At 41.3% G+C, this 17,191-nt stretch overlaps 1 protein-coding gene across 1 annotated transcript in view; it reads left to right on the top strand.

The window, feature by feature from the left end:
- Positions 1-11,569, top strand: part of mei4 (meiosis-specific, MEI4 homolog (S. cerevisiae)) — a 49,917-nt gene extending 38,348 nt beyond the window's left edge. The window contains exon 5 of the mRNA XM_058390907.1: positions 11,289-11,569. Coding sequence (XP_058246890.1) covers positions 11,289-11,537 — 249 coding nt within the window. The 3' untranslated portion in view covers positions 11,538-11,569. The remainder of the gene's footprint in view (positions 1-11,288) is intronic.
- The last annotated feature ends 5,622 nt before the right edge of the window (positions 11,570-17,191 follow it).

Genomic DNA, 17,191 nt, shown 5'->3' with positions numbered 1-17,191 from the left:
CAACTCATTAGATCTTTGGCTCCAGTGGAAGCTCATGGGAACGTCGCACGGCCTCGAGGCTTTTTTTTTTCCCCTCAAGTTTCAAGTCAACGTTCATTCTGTTTTAAAATAAAAGATTGTATATACTTTTGTATTATCCAGGAGCAACAATACAAGACCACATGACTACATAAATGAAAGGATCTAATGGTTAAACACATTTATGCTTAATAAAGCTTTCTCCACATGGTTTTTCACTGAAAGCCTCCAGAAATAAAAACCGTGAGCTTGTTCGTCAGATTGTTGGCAGGAACAATCGAGTTTTTACACCAGCTGCGAGTCAAAATGTTGTGGAATCGCTTTGCCATATTTTGCCCATATTTCAAGCGATTCACGCTCTCATCAATCACAACAAAAAAAAATAAAGCTCAAGATTGCACTTTGCGTGCGCTTGATTGCTACCCTGCTGCTTCCAGCTGCTTTGAAAAGCTACACTGATTAGCATAGGATTGTGTTGCGAGTGCCACAATTATCGCCTCGGGTTTTTCGAGTGAGCTTTACTGTCCTGGAAGTTAACTGCTTGCTGTCACACTGACAGCTCTACAGGCTAATTAAGCAGAGACTTCCCTGTTTCAGCTTTTTGTAATAGTTCTCGTTTATTTTCTGCTTAGTATTAGTCACCATGATACGTTAAATACCGAAAAACAAAACAAATTTTGTTGCTATACTATTGAAGTCCTAATATCAGTTGCCATGGTAACAGGTGGTAGAACTAGCATTCTAAATTAAATTTCTTGCCGATAAATTGAGACATTCTGGAGGGAGATTTGATGTATAAAATTCACCAGTGTATATCATCTCCTCATGGCACCATGGGATATATTGGGCAGCAGGTGAATATTTTGTCCTCAAAGTTGATGTTAGAAGCAGGAAAAATGGGTAAGTGTAAGGATTTGTGCGAGTTTGACGAAGGGACAAATTGTGATGGCTAGACCACTGGATCAGAGCATCTCCAAAACTGCAGCTTTTGTGGGTGTTCCTGCAGTGGTCAGTATCTATCAAAAGTTTTCCAAGGAAGGAACAGTGGTGAATCTGCGACAGGATCATGGACAGCCAAAGCTCATTGATGCACGTGGGGAGCGAAGGCTGGCCCGTGTGATCCGATCCAACAGACGAGCTACTGTTGCTCAAATTGCTGAAGTTAATGCTGGTTCTGATAGAAGGGTATCAGAAAACATAGTGCATGATGGGTCAGTGCAAAAAGGGTACATACACAATTTTAGGCCGGTCATAATGTTATGCCTGGTTGGTGTATTACCTAAGGACAGGCTTTAATGACTCGGCCTAAAAATGGGTTGGGTTTGCCACGGGATCTTCTTTTAATTCCTATACAGCAGAATTCTTTATTGAAGATTCTTCCAAATGCTATAAATGACAAAATCCACAACTATCACAAAAGAATAAAATCCTGGAGGGACTGGATGAAGGGTTACTGAGACACAAAGACAGTTTATATCAGTGAGAAAAGTTCATGACCCTGTAATTCTGCTTTATAAACACACTCGAAGATCCATTGGCTTAAATCAGGAAGTATGACGTCAGTCATTAGAACATGCCACGAACTTGCAGGTAATCGTGAGGTTTTTATTCAATATATTATTATTAACAGTGTGAAACAGAGCATGTTTAATGCACAAGTAAGAAAAATGAGCAGTACTGTACAAGGCTGCCGTGATTGGCTCTCTTCCACAGTGCAAGCTTTTCGGCCGCTCTCGCCGTGCTGAGGAGGTGTTCGCGTCTATCACAACATGAAACCCGATGTTTATTTGTATGTATAAAAATAATACTGACGAATTGTCTTTATTCATAACGAAGCAAAGCTGGAGCGGTTTGCCAAGCACACGTTCACGTCGAGTAACCATGAATCCAGAGCGTATCCCAGGAACTCTGGTGGGAATGGGACGCTGGTCCATCACCTAGAGGAGATTTATCTTTAAGCCATGTTTTTGGGATTTACACACTGTGTACAGCGCTTTGCATACGTAATCACCCCCTATCCTGTGGAATTTCTTCACCTTGGAATGGATGTTAAGACTTAATTAGGACAATCAATACCCAATGGGAATTGATGCATTTTGATTAAAACAAATAAGCATTCTGTTTGCATAAGTATTCACCCCCCCCCCCCCCATGTTGCTGTGAAATATCAGTTTTGGAACCTCGTCATAATTCATATAATTAGTGTCACATCATCTGAGAATAAAACTAAACAGCATCATAAAGACTGTCACTGAGATGTCAAGTGTTGGCCCAAGAGAATGGTTTTACTGTACAACCTCTGATCCCTCATTTCCTAACAATTGGCCGCAGTCACATGGCAATAAAAGATCAATTTCAATTCAGTTTTATTGCCGCAATGAGAAATTGATCTTATAAATAGAGAGGGGAGAAAAATCATTGGGGCAGCCTTACAAGTGATATGTTAAATAAATTTTTTTATGCCTCAAATATATATGGCTAATAGCTAGGAATAAGCAGAGTGGCCCAGCTGAGCTCTCTGCTATCCCTCACTGATTCTCTTAGGAAAGAAAATCCCATTTTCAGACTCGTCCAGATTAATATATTGACTTTTCCCTCCAAGAATTACTAAACCCCCCAACCCCACCCCAAATGAAGAACTGATGTAGCCCCTCCCATAAAGGTGAGCTATTGCTCATTTTGAAGTGGGAGTTGTGTAGAGACCACCGTTATTTTTAAGACAGCGCTTTCTAAGGGTTGGAATGTTTTCCAAGATTTAAGGAATGAATTAATTGCTCAGCACAGGGTGGCCGTTTCCTCTCCAGCCTCTTTTGAAGCCACGAAGTGATGCATTCTGATGAAAAGTGGAGGGTATGCGCCTCTGACCGACACTGGACACTCCTTTTTGTGCATGCTAAATATAGAGCATCTACACACACACAAAAACTTACGCATTTTATAATGAGTTTCCATCATCTGTGTGTTATAGCAACAATAATATTTTAAAACAAACGCAATAAATATAAGCTTTTATGAACAATCCCCAGAGCTGCTGGTGCTCAGCTGTGCTCAGCCACTCGCCCGGATGTCTTTTGTTATTTACAGCCTTCTGCATAAACTCTAGAGACTCTAGAGAAATTCCAAATGATCAGCAGTTTCTGAAAAAGCTCAAACAAGCCCCACCAACCAACCATCGACAGGAAGCGGACTTTTCCTGGCAGCTTTTCTACTGCTGTCCTTTTTCTGACTGAAGATGTTAATCACAAGAGCAGCACATGTCGTTCCACGATGAATAAATAATATTCCGTTATTAGCACGCTGCGCCGTCAGCCGAAGTAGCCGACGCGTTCTGCTTTCTATTGACATATTGTTAGGCATAAAAACTTAATGAGTCGTCAATACCGAGCGCTGACGCGGTTATTTTGTGTACATTATGCGTATATTTTGACAGGTCTGTAACTACGCACCTACTGACAACTCTGGATTTATCGGCTCCCTTTAAGAGAAGAGAAGAGGATAATCATTATACACACTAATTCAAATTTTTCCACTCCAGCAGTTTGTCTAATAAAAAAAAATACTGTTCTTAAGCTCTTTCTGAGAATGAAGTCCAAAACTGATGATGACGGATAATTGATGCTTTGGGGCAGTGGTTCAAAAGCTCTAGTGAAGATTGATGGCATTATTAGGTCTGCTAAGATGTCACTAGGATGCCTTGGGCTCCCAAACGACACCACAAAAGAGTGTTTGCTCCGTCGTCCGGTGGTCATGAGGTGTAATCCTGAGCGATGCGGTAGGACTCCGTGGCCAGGAGCGAAGAGAGCAAAATTGGCCGTGGTATACTCTCGCTCCGCTGTCCATCACTGTGACACTTAGCTGACTGTGAGCTCATGAATGTGGAAGAGGGCAGATTGCGTTTTCTGTTCTGTTGTCTGGCTTCATAATAGGGGGGGATATGTGGTGTGTCGACAAAACATGATTTCATTTCCTTCATTTAAGCAAGTTTCTAGTTATTAGATAGAATGATGTCGAGTGAGCGCCAACAGTTCACATGAAACGTCAATCCGTTGCACTGTGTAATCTCACGAGGGTGTTGGCGCTGATTGGAACAGTAGTATTAAATTTGCTGGCATATTGCGGCTCTTAAGGTCGCCACTATGAATTCATGTGCTCCCCAACAAAGGAAATGTTTTCTTTAATGGTAGAAAACCACACACTTAAGATCGGATCATCGTAGATAAAGCTCAACAAATGGACTCTTGGAGACAGCCCCATCGATTTGCTGTCTTGTAAATCTCTGTGTTGTGGGCATATCACACAGGAGCTGCTGCGGTGGGGTGGGGAGGTGGTGTGGGGGGTGAGATGCCCTGCAAAACATCTCTGCCTGTGGAAAAAAAATCAATCTGTGCACGTTGTTGGAGGTTCTGGATTGAGTTGATTTTACAAGGGGATATATTGGACATATCATACTTGTATCAGTTTTGTTTATCAGATTATCAGACAGACACTCACTCACTCACTCATGGACATGCTTATGGTGATCGTTTTTTCTTTACCTGATGGGGAAATCAGCTCAATCAGTTTTATAGATTTATACGATACACTGATCTGGCATAACATTATGACCACCTGCTTAATATTGTGTTTGTCCCACTTTTGCTTCTGTCAGAACCAGCATTAACTACTTCAGCAATTTCAGCAACAGTCTTTTGGATTGGATCACACGGGCCAGCCTTCGCTCCCCACCCTAGGCAGTCATCCAAAGCTTGTGTCCTGACTGGTAGTTAATACCAATCCGAGTATGACCTGGTATCCTGCCTGGTAGTCAGTACCAATCCCAGTGAACTGGTAGTCAGTACCAATCCCAGTGAACTGGTGTCCTGCCTGGTAGTCAATACCAATCTGAGTATGAACTGCCTGGTAGTCAGTACCAATCCCAGTGAAATTACTTTTTTATTTATTCAGTATCAAACCATTTAGCAGCCATGTGATTAAAAGCTTTGTGAATAATAATAATTACAAATTGAACATCTGATGTCCAGAGTCACAGTTTCAGTACTGTATGTGAAGATCCAATATTCTTTGTATACTCCAGTTATCCCAGTTTCCTCCTAAAACATACAGGTGGATTAGCAATATCCAAAAAAAATGCTCCAGGTTGTTTAGTTGCCAAGAGTTAAAAATGGTAACACTGGGCGTACCAAAAGGCAAGACATTTTTGTCAGTTTTGTATCTTTTCTCATACTGCTGTAAACATTGACCTTCAACAACAACGTTTTCTTTTTCCCCGCCTTGAGTAAAGCTACAGGGATTGAAAAGGCCCTACACAGACAAACAGCCACGGCATCATAACAAAGCGCAAAGAATGAAATGAATCAAGCACGAAGTCAGAGAGTTTTCAGCAAAGTTAAACCCCTGGCAGTAAATCTTAACCCTCAGCAGCAGAAACTTCGGCCCACGGCATCAGAGGAGAAAACTCCCACGCCTCATTGTTTAACAGTGCAGGGCACCTGGGTCTCAGCTGTTTTCCTGTTTACGGCATTTTACAGTGTGAGTCAGTGGTTTGGTCTCACACTAGTAAGTAGCACTGTTTGAAATAAATCCTCCCTTGTGTCAGGGGAGAAGGTGCCAAGGTGATGGTCTTTATTATGTCCTTTCTACTGCTACTATGTGTAGTTTAATCATTATAATTAAACAATATATTCACCACAGATTTTCAGATTTTTTTTCTGTTAGGGAAATCACATAAACAAAGGATCTTTTTTTATACACTATATTGCTAAAAGTTTTAGAACATCTGTCCTTACATGCACATGAATTTAATATGGAGTTGGCCTGCCGTTCACAGCTTCAACTCTTCTGGGAAGGCTTTCCACAAGGTTTAGGAGTGTTCACGGGAATTTTTGACCATTCCTCTAGAAGCGCATTTGTGAAGTCAGGCACTGATGTTGGACGAGAAGGCTCTCTGCTCTAATTCATCCCAAAGGTGTTCTATCAGGTTGAGGTCAGGACTCTGTGAAGTTCCTCCACACCAAACTCACTCATCCATGTCTTTATGGACCTTGCTTTGTCCACTGGTGTACAGTCATGTTGGAACAGGAAGGGGTCATCCCCAAACTGTTCCCACAAAGTTGGGAGCATGAAATTGTCCAAAATGTCTTGGTATGCTGAAGCATTGAGTTCCTTTCACTGGAACTAAGGGGCCGAGTCCAACCCCTGAATGCAATGATCTAGAGGGGTGTTCCAAAACTTTTGGCAATATAGTGTTAACCCTCTGTGCTCCAGTGGTGCTTTATCATAGCTCCCCCTACACTCTGACCCCAACTTCCTTATCTGGGATATGCGAAGAAAAGAATTCCACTGTGTTTTGTGTGGCAATAATAAAGGCTTGAATTGGAGGTCCTATGGCCATTTGACATTCATGCTGCCGATACAGCTGCACAGTCCAGGAGATGCAAGAATAATTCAAATACTTTTTTAGAAGACTTTCAACCTCGAGAGACTTATGGACCTCCGTGGGTTAGGATCATGGTTCTGTTTGAACCTCTTTTTTTTTTTTTTTGGATAACCGTGAAGTGAGTACTACTTGTCCTAGTTTGCAGCCTGCCAGGTCTTTGCTCTCCTCCTCCTCCTCCTCCTCCTCTTCTGTATCTGGCCTATTAACAGCGGCAGAAGCAGAGCTCGAGCAGCCCTCGCTGGGACTCTGCTCCTAGGCACAATGGACAGCCCATGCATTTAGATGAGTGTTAATTCTGCCGAGGCAGAAAAAAATGAGGTCCACCCCACTGCACCATGACCCTGCAGGAGGGCTTTCCACAGCACCACTTGTGTCATTGGGCATCTTTTTAAATCTCTCATCTTTTAGGCCTGTATGATGGGAATAGGTTGAATTTTGAATAAGGAGAAGTGGGAATAAACAAGAAGCATCCAGCTGCTCATCCTGTCATATCGCCGTTCCTGCTGGTTCTTGGCTTCTTTTTTTTTTTTTCTTTTCTCCTTATTCTCTCTCAGCTTAGAAGAATGAGGCATGCAGTAGTGTTCTCTAGGGAGAAATAATTCGTGTTCTTTCTATATTGCTTTTGCTCTTTGTCATATCACTCACACTCCTCCAGAGATGGTGGCTTGTGAGTGAGTGACTTAGCAGTAAGACTGCAGTGATGTACGCCGTTACTGCCACTCATCCCTCGGCCTCAGCACGTTTCCATAGTGAACCGAAGAGGCAGCCAGTTCCACTGTCTTGTTATCATGCTTCATCTCTTAAAGAGCAACCAGGCAACAAAAAATGACAAAATAGCTTCATGTTTTGAACAATTTGCGAACAAACTTGCAACAAAACCTTATTAAGTAGTGGTATAGTTGACAGTTTCGGTACAGAGGCAGTTATAATGGGATGTAGTTGCGAGTTCGAATCCCAGGTCCACCAAGCTGCCAATGCTGGGCCCCTGAACCAGGCCCTCAGTTGTATAAAATGAGATGAAAATGTTTTGTTTGGTCTGTTTGGTTTCAGTAAGGTTACTATAACTCAAGTAACCACTCTTACAACTCTGGTGAGCAGGTGATCACACACCTTTCAAAATCTTGAGGATGGACTACAAAAACAGAAGACTACATTAGCTTCTAGAAGCTTCTCTACAACTCAGACCCCTGTTCTTGGCTGTTATATATGTAGGCTGTTGTAGTCCATCAGCCCAAGGTTTAAAATATTATTCATTCTGAAATGCATCCACATACCTCCTTCCTCCCTCCTCCATCAAATCATACGAAAGCCACCAACCGAAAAGGGTTAAGGGCTTTACACATGCTTAATCTGGAACCAGCCAGCCAATTTCATCTTTTTTTTTTTTTTTAAAGGATGCTTATGCTGCATCACAGCATGCTGTGAAACCCTCAAGTGCTATTTGGACTTACTTCCACATACACAAGCTCAAGGACGCACAGGATTGGCTAGTGCCACGGTGTCCTTTTTCTTTTTTCTTTCATGGACTCCCACAATTTGGCACCATGGTCAAAGCCACAGACGTGACATTTTTCTCCATTCTCCTGTTTGAACATCAGCTGATCTGGATGCAATTGTATGCAGCACGCAGCTGCCGAATGATTGATTAACAGCCTGAATAAGCAGATGTAGATGTGTTCCTTTGGAAATAGGCAGTGAGTTTTTATTCACAGCAGTGTACATATGGGAATTACAATCCAGCGTTGATTACTAAAACTGGCCAAAGCTTCCAATTCCTCGAGGATCAACGAAGCCTCTCTACCTCGTCTATCTCCTTCCGTCTTCCATTTTCGGAGAGACAGAAAGCTATCCATCCTCTTTGGCTCTCGGCCTCATTTGCTGTTTGTCTTCTCTCTGTCTCTCTCTCTCTCCTTATTATTTCCCCCTGTATCGCACCATTAGTCGTCCTGAAGCACAGTCTTATTGCACAACATCCCAAAGGAGGGGTCCGGATTTGAAAGCAATGACGTTTCACCCAAAGATTTATTATCTCAGAATAATACTTCCCTGGGTTTTCCTTGTTCTAATTCTCCTCTTAGTTTGCTTCTTTTGCTCTGGCATTGTTTTTTTTAGTCACCTTACTCCTGGGATAATTTCTTTTCATCTTGATTAAAGTTATACACACACACCTTTTTTTTTTTTTTTTCCTCTCTAGTTTCTAGTAACTGGATCATTCAGTACATTTATCACTCTTGCCTAAAGAAAGCTGTCAGCTAAATGAGTGGGCCGAGTACCAACCTAAACCAAATGTGCTGAAGGAAGATTTTTTTTCGCACCATTGATGAATCAGCAGGGGCTTGTTCAATATTGCATGTTACATAAGTTATGAGAAAGGGATGAGGAGGTTCAGTTCAGGAGCAAGCACTTAAACTTCTTCATAAACGTCATCAGTGACGTGATGGGCCTAAGCAGAAGAGAGAACTTCCTGTGAGCGAATATAATGAAAAAAAGAAATATTGTAGCAGCGAGGCTGGAGTCAAAGCCAAGAGTCTTCCCCAAGAGGGAGAAGAGAAAAGAGAATGACACTCTGAGTGTGAGGCTTTGAAAAAATATTTCCTGAATTTGTCAAACCTTCAGGCCGTCTGGTATATTGTTTCATCGTAAAACTAAATCCTACACTGCTGCCTAACTAAATCTATTTTTAACAATCTCAGAAGTGTGAACGGATAAAATAAGAGTTTAATAAGAGATTTCCTCAATTTTAGTTTTTTTTTTTTCAGGAGGAACTCTCTAATGTGTCTTAACAGCTCACAATCCATTCAAGGTTCCTGTTTTAGTTGCGCTAGATCAAGTTAACTGGATGAGAAGGAGTAGTGGTAGGATGAGGATGATGATGGTGGTGCCACAGCCTTGCATGGCTAGGAGAATTTCAGAACACCGCAGAACAATAGGCAGTATCTTGAGAAGCAAATCTTTTTCATGTCCTTTCATAAAAAGTGAAATCTAAAAGTGCTTTTTACATAACAATATGTTCTGCATTATCTATCTATCCATCCATCCATCTATCCACCCAACCATCCATCCGTATGTCCACTGATACATCCACCCATACATCTAGCCATCCATATATCTACCCATGTACCCTCCTTACCATCCATCCATCCACCCATTCATGCATCCACCCATACATCCATTCACCAATCTATCTATCCAACCCATCCATCCACTCATATCCACCCATTCACCAATATATCCACCGATACATCCATCCATCCATCCACCCAACCAACATCCACCCATCCATCCATCCATCTACTTATCCTCCTGGTTTACAGGGATCCTGGGTCCTATCCCCTGGAGACTCAGGTCCTGTTCTGCATCTGCATTATAACTAACAAAAGGTGTGCAGCAGAAAAGCATTCAATGGTGTTATCTGAAGCTTGTGTTTGAATCCTGATGATGACCTGGAGTCTCTGGGAAGGATGGTCTTACTCTTCACTGGTTGATCAATTTTAGCCATTCAAGGTAGAAGATACTTGATAGAAAATGGCCAAATTGGAAGATAATGCCAGATCCAGAATGTGTGTAAGATCTCCATAGGATGATGTCATGCTGATACATCGGTCCACATTTACCCTACTCAAGTTGACAAATTATATATAGACTATTTAATACAAGATTTTTGTTGTTTTTCTCTACACACTGGTGTCAACCTTGAACATTTTGGTCTTGTTTTTCCTGCTTCTTCCTAAAGTAATTAAACACAAGGATGAACATTATCTTTTCGTTTTGTCACCTTCGATCGAGCCGTGCCATCAAATTAAATCCGTCCCTGTGCACGGCACGCCTTCACCTCCTTGCCAGTTTTATGAATCCGCTTTTATACCATCCTCCTCAGCAGCGATGCTGAAGGTCCCTATAAAGTGCTTTTCCTCCACATTCAGATTCTTTACAGCGGGAACAAATAGGAGCAGTTAAATATTAGCACTGAGCAAGCAGATGCTTTTCAAATCCACGTCTTGAAGTCAAATTTCTCCCAAAATTAATGTATGGTTTCTGAATTCTCCTCAGACTTGAAGGAGTGATCTGATTGTGGGAAAAGAAAAAACATCCTCAGCAGTAGGTTCTGATGTGCCTTTTAGTTTTTATGGCTGAATGTATTTCTTCGTGGTAGTCCCTCATGTATTGTCTTTCTTCCTGAGGGCAGAGGCAGCAAGTAAACAACAATCTGCTGGGATACATTCAAAAGACTCCCTGCTTTCTCATGGTTCATTTTCAAAGATTTGTTCTACTAGGAGAGAAACAAGAGCGAACTTGTTGAGCGACCAGCTGCAGAAGTTAGTTTCTTAAATGGTGCTCTTTGAATCTGGCGAGTATCTTTAATTTTTGAAAAGATAAAGATCTAGAAGTAGTAATTCCAAACATTTGGGAGGTAAGAAAGTTAAGGTTCTTGTTAGTTTGATACCACGTCTCATTTTTTATGAACACCCTAAAGGTTCTTCTGTAATCCAATACTTTTCAGTAGAAACATCTCAGCACATTTTAGCCATCATTTCATCTATATTTCTGTCTCATGCTATATCTGAAGTCATCAAATGACATTTTAGCATCAGAAACATATCAAACATAGCAGCAAGCCTCGGAATCCACACGTCTGACATCCACTCTTGCTTATGGTATACCTAAAGCTTTTTGCAGTATCTAGATTTTGGAGGATTTAAACAATTAAAAAAGAAAATGTGAACATTTTCAACTAATGTTAATATTCATCACTTGACCTTGCTTGATAACCAGTCATTCCCCATTTGGGAATACTTTTGCTGATCACTAAATTCCCCCTTGTGGTGTTTTCCAGGAAGTGCCTGAGGGACAGCAGCCACAGCAGGTAGACTGGGTCAGGTATGAGAACTCCTTTTACCTCTTTTGGATTCTAGAGCAGCTCATTCAAGCCAGGTCGTTTAGCACAGGGAGCGAGCACCACCAGCACCAAGTTTCCCAGTTGGAAAAACATGTCCTCCCTCTATCGGATGAGTTTCCCCTGTTTGCTCTTTACATGTGGAGAATCATGGGACTTCTTAAGCCTGCTTCCACCCCCGGGACCTGAGCTTCAAAGTATTTCCTCCTGACTCCCGTCTTCATGTCCCTCAGGAAAGCTGATGTTATATTCAGAATATTTTAGGCACTGTGCAGTTAGTGGTGGAGTCCTAAGATGTGTTGTTCATGACAAATAAAGCAAGTGAACTGTTCTTCTGAATAATTTTGTCTTCATAGTTGAGCTAGTCTGTATAAGTAGAATGCATTTGCAGGAAAGGTAAGTGTTGAACTAAAATAAGGGGAATTATTATTTATTTTATTTTATTTTTAATGATTTTGGGGTTTTAGCTGCCACTCAACTAAACACACACTTAGAGAACCGGCCATAAATGGAACATCTTTTCACTTTTTACAATTGTTTAAATTCCACATAATGTGTGTTTCTGGGTTATTGCACGGTTGGTAGAACTTCCTTACTGATTGGATAGTCAGCTGGAAGTGTTCTTAATGGCTTCTCAATTCAAGGCTGGACATTAAAACAGGGTCAGCATTTGAGTTATTTTAATTTGAGCTTGTGTTTTCAGAACTGTGTATGAAAGCTGGAGAAATTTGTCAAAGCTAGAAAATTTGTCTCTATCTATCTATCTATCTATCTATCTATCTATCTATCTATCTATCTATCTATCTATCTATCTATCTATCTATCTATCTATCTACATACTTACCTATGGTCTCTGCCTGACTCTAGTTTAAAAAAAAAAAAAAAAGGAATTTATATGCATGTCCTAAATTGAAGTTTGTGACTTCAAACAATTTAGTCAGAGACAGACAGCGGTGGGGGGGTGGGTAGGTGGGTTGGATGGGTAGGTTGGGTAGGTAGGTCTATAGTTGGATAGGTAGGTGGGTTGGTTGAGTATAGGTGGGTAGGTAGGTGGGTTGGATGGGTAGGTAGGTCTATAGGTGGATAGGTAGGTGGGTTGGTTGAGTATAGGTGGGTAGGTAGGTGGGTTGGATGGGTAGGTAGGTATGTGGGTTGGATGGGTGGGTGGTTACTTAGGTAGGTGGGTTGATGGGTTCGTTGGTGGGTAGGTGGGTGTATAGGAAGGTAGGTGCGTTGGATGGGTAGGTAGGTCTATAGGTGGATAGGTTGGTGGGTTGGATGGGTAGGTAGGTCTATAGGTGGATAGGTAGGTGGGTTGGTTGAGTATAGGTGGGTAGGTAGGTGGGTTGGATGGGTAGGTAGGTCTATAGGTGGATAGGTAGGTGGGTTGGTTGAGTATAGGTGGGTAGGTAGGTGGGTTGGATGGGTAGGTAGGTCTATAGGTGGATAGGTAGGTGGGTTGGATGGGTAGGTAGGTATGTGGGTTGGATGGGTGGGTGGTTACTTAGGTAGGTGGGTTGATGGGTTCGTTGGTGGGTAGGTGGGTGTATAGGAAGGTAGGTGCGTTGGATGGGTAGGTAGGTCTATAGGTGGATAGGTTGGTTGGATGGATAGGTAGGTAGGTCTATAGGTGGGTAGGTAGGTGGGTTGGATGGGTGGGTGGTTACTTAGGTAGGTAGGCGTGTAGGTAGGTGGGTTGATGGGTTCGTAGGTAGGTGGGTGTATAGGAAGGTAGGCAGATGGGTAGGTAGGTTTATAGGTGGGTAGGAAGGTGGGTGGATGGGTAGGTAGGTATGTGGGTGGCTGAGTTGGATGATTTGCAGTTGTGTTATCAGGTTGTACAGCTCTAAAAGCATTTTGTGAATATGGAAATAAAACAAACACAAATTTCTCCAGCATTCATATGTGGTTTTGAAAACACAAGCTCAAATTAAAATGACCCAAATGCTGACCCTGTTTTAATGTCCAGCCTTGAATTGAGAAGCCATTAAGAACACTTCCAGCTGACTATGCAATTAGTAAGGAAGTTCTACCAACCGTGCAATAACCCAGAAACACACATTATGTGGAATTTAATCAATTGTGTAAAGTTTCAAAGTGATCTCTAAAAATCTCAGAGACAGTCATACATAGTCGAAGACGCTATTGGCTAGTTAACATTGGACCAAACCCTGGTACTGCGAGACAAGACGAAGCAAGAATATTTAATGGGAGCTGTATGGTTTCTACTGTTTGGCAAACAAGAAAATCCAGACACATTTTATAGCTAACTGCTGCGTTGTCTCCAAAATCAAATTCTGGTCATCACTTTATAGTCTACAAAATGTATAAAAGTAGTCTGTTGGGATCTGATGGGTGAAATTAAAACTGGTTAACTACATGCAAAATTTAAAAAATAATTTTTTGTATTTCTTATCCACAGGCAGATTTATGATATTATGATATTCTACTGTAATAATACATATATAATAAATCAGCTAAAGACAGTTTATTATTAGGTGCAGTATAATATCATCATAAATAGGATACTGGACACACGTTAATTTTGTTGCAACCGGTGAAATAGTCTACATTCAGCTAATTGTGTATAGAAATGCATTGCTATTAAATATCAGTTGAAGGATTTCTGCTGCTAGCATGAAGACATCCTGTCCACTGATATCCAATACGTTAAGGTTTTTAATAGTTTTTTCTCAAGGACTTTCTCTGAAAAAGACCTGTTTAGCAATGTTCATGTGCTGAAGCGTAGTCCTACCAGTAATCTTGTGCTAGAAGCATCAAATCAGTATCTAATCAGTAGCTTTTATTTGTCCCTTGTTGCCACCCAACAGCAATTAGGAGGATAGTGTTAAGATTCATCTTAAATCTCCACATTAATCCTAAATGCTTCCCTCGAGCATGGCTCTGATCCTTCCCTGATTAACAAGGTAGACTTTTACCTTCATCTCCGGCCTCCGTTCCTCCTTTCACCGTCTTTTAGAAAAGATGTCCGCTTATATTAAATTCTCAGCTAACCTTTAATCAGGGCTTATGATGTTCCGGTGCTGTCGGCTCTGATGGTATTACTGAACGTTTCACTGAGCATTGTTTTCTGTAGTTGACTGATTTCTTAACTTTTTTTCTTTTCCTGATAGCTGACTACGCAGTCTGTTTACAAGACTCCTGACAGGAACGTTTAAATTCATGCATAAATCTGTCTCATAATCTGTCTTTAAAGGTGTTCTTCAAAGTGAATTTCTAGACAGGGTGGAAATTACAATGAGTCACTGTAAATATAAAATCATATCATTCTGTTTATATTTAAAGAAAAAAGAACTGATTTGAAGTAAGAGAAAGTCTTCAGCTGCAGCAATGTCTGAGACAGTGAAGTCACATGCATCCCTACCCTAAATCATCAGGTATCTTTAGTATAAATGCTTCAAAGGATACAGCTTGATAATGATAAGCATAATTTAGCATATAAATTTCATAGATCAACATCTAATCTTCGCTAAACACGGTCTTTTTATAACCTTCTGAGGAGGCAAGCTACACAAATTTGAGAGAGGATCAGTTTTATAATTAACCCTCGTACTATAACTAAAATACATTTACACCATTAAAAATGATTTTAAAACCACTGCAACACAAAGACCCAAAGTCATACACATGCATTTCAGTTCAGTGCTGTATGGAAAGAAAGAAAACCGTATCTGACCATTGTCCATATAGTAATCCGAATGTCCTGTAGATTGATGTCTGTTGTGCTAGTTGCTGAGATGAAGAAATGGCGATGAATCAAAATCCAACTGAGATCCAATCACCATGTGCTGAAGTTTACGCCGATCTGGCTCTGTCCTCAATCTGCTCCGTTTTGGTCATTTGTAAAGCCTTATGTCTTTAGAGCAGACTAATTCAGACCATATCAGAACATAAAGCCAGCCAATGAAGAAAGATGGTACATTTAACTAGTGCTATTAAAAGTTCTGGACGATTACAATATACGGGTAATGTGTTAGCTAGTCGAAAGCTCACAGTGTTGCACTTGGTGGCTTTTTGTGTTAAATTCAAGTGCTGCTACAGCATCATAGATCATTCTCAGGATTATGTACAATAGCTAGATAACCAGCTACTGAAACCCTAACAGCATTTGGTTGGGTTAGCAAGCTAGATTCTTTATCCGACAAGATTATTACAATATGTTAACTTTAGTAAAACTTCACTTCAGTTGGTTAGTTGATATTGGACATTCCTATTGGACATGTATTACTATTAATCCAGACAATTTACTGACTCTTACTTCAGTCATTTTCTTGCGGCCTGCTTTAATTTTTACTCAAGATTTAATTACTACTCCACTACGATACCAGAATTTGTGTTTAAGTCTCTAAATTTGGTGCTTTTTCCATTGCTGTTCCCAGTATAGTCCAAATGATATATACAGAACAGGGATATAAAATAAAAAACTTGAGAGTTCTAATCTGTAGGAATAATTCACGCCTGCTGTTACAGAATAATAATCACCACAGAAGCAGCCCGACATAAAGCAAAGTTACTGCTACCCCCCCCCCCCCCGAATTGATTATTTGCCAATACCGGTACACCACCACCATAGCACTTTTCCACTGATTCATACATTGTCCTGTTTTTTTCCCCCCTCTCAGAAAAGGAATACTTCATAACCTCGCTGTGAAACTGCGGTGGTTCATATTTTCTCATTTGCAGTGGGCATGATTTCCACGAACCCATTTTGCGCCTTCTTTACTTCCTCCAGCTCCCCCAAGTTCACAAGCCCCTCATAAATAGCTCCATCAGTGACCCCATGATGCTGTCGCACTGCCATGCTGAGATATTTGCGCAAGCAATAACATCCCTGACGCCGAACTCATTTGATAGAGCATCATGAATTATGTTGCCGGAGCTGGACACGCTGCTCGCTCGACTCCATGTTGCCGGCCGATAACGATCGCCAGTGTATTGTCTCGACTCCCGCCTCTCCTCCTGCCATCTCTGCATCTCTCATATCCTGTCGCCAGCATCCTGGGGATGAACTACAAGACAGCAGGGATGAGTGGGGGTCGAGGGGGCTCTTGTGTGCTTAATATGTCAGAAAGATGTATGAACAGAACCGCTTGTGCTCATTCACATGTAGGCTCAGGAGTGGGAATATCAGCAGCACCAGTGTTAGGGACAAGCAGATTCAGTGTTGGAGCTCACCACTTGCTTTGCTAGAGGAAGGGAAATATCTCTTGACATTGGGCAACAACTGTATCCACATCAGGAACAGCTGCAGCTACCTAAAGAGTGTTCAAATGAATTCAAGTGTCCAGTCATTGTTCAGTTTTTGATTTTGGTGAGCCCATGTCCACTGTAGCCTCAGATTCCTCCTCTTGGCAGACAGGACTGTTTTTCTGCTGTTGTTTCCTCCTCAGATTCCTCTTCTTGGCAGACAGGAATGAATCCAAGTTGTGCTTTCTGAGATGCTTCTCTACTCCACACACTTGATTAAGTTACCCTTGACATCCTGTCAGCTCAAACAGCTCAACTTCCTGTCTGTCCTCTATTCCATCAACACAATGTTTCCAACTAAAGAACTGATGCTCACTGGTGTTTTTTTATTTTATTTATTTATTTTTTGCACCATTCTGCACTAGCGATAGTTTGGTAGATTCTGAGATACTCAATCCAACCATGCTGGAGATTTTTCCACGTTCGTGATATTTGATAGCTCTCATCCTGTATCAGTATGCTTTCACTGAATACCAATCCTTTTTTTCATAGAAACAAATGAAAACCCCCTCAAAAATGGGATCAGGCTGCTCATTATAATGATCACAAGGCACATCACATCCTCGATTAAAATC

This window comes from Hemibagrus wyckioides, linkage group LG06 (assembly GCF_019097595.1).
Source record: "Hemibagrus wyckioides isolate EC202008001 linkage group LG06, SWU_Hwy_1.0, whole genome shotgun sequence".
Classification (NCBI taxonomy): Eukaryota; Metazoa; Chordata; class Actinopteri; order Siluriformes; family Bagridae; genus Hemibagrus; species Hemibagrus wyckioides.
The sequence above is the reverse complement of the archived record's forward strand: the minus strand, read 5'-3'. Positions and strand labels throughout refer to the sequence as shown.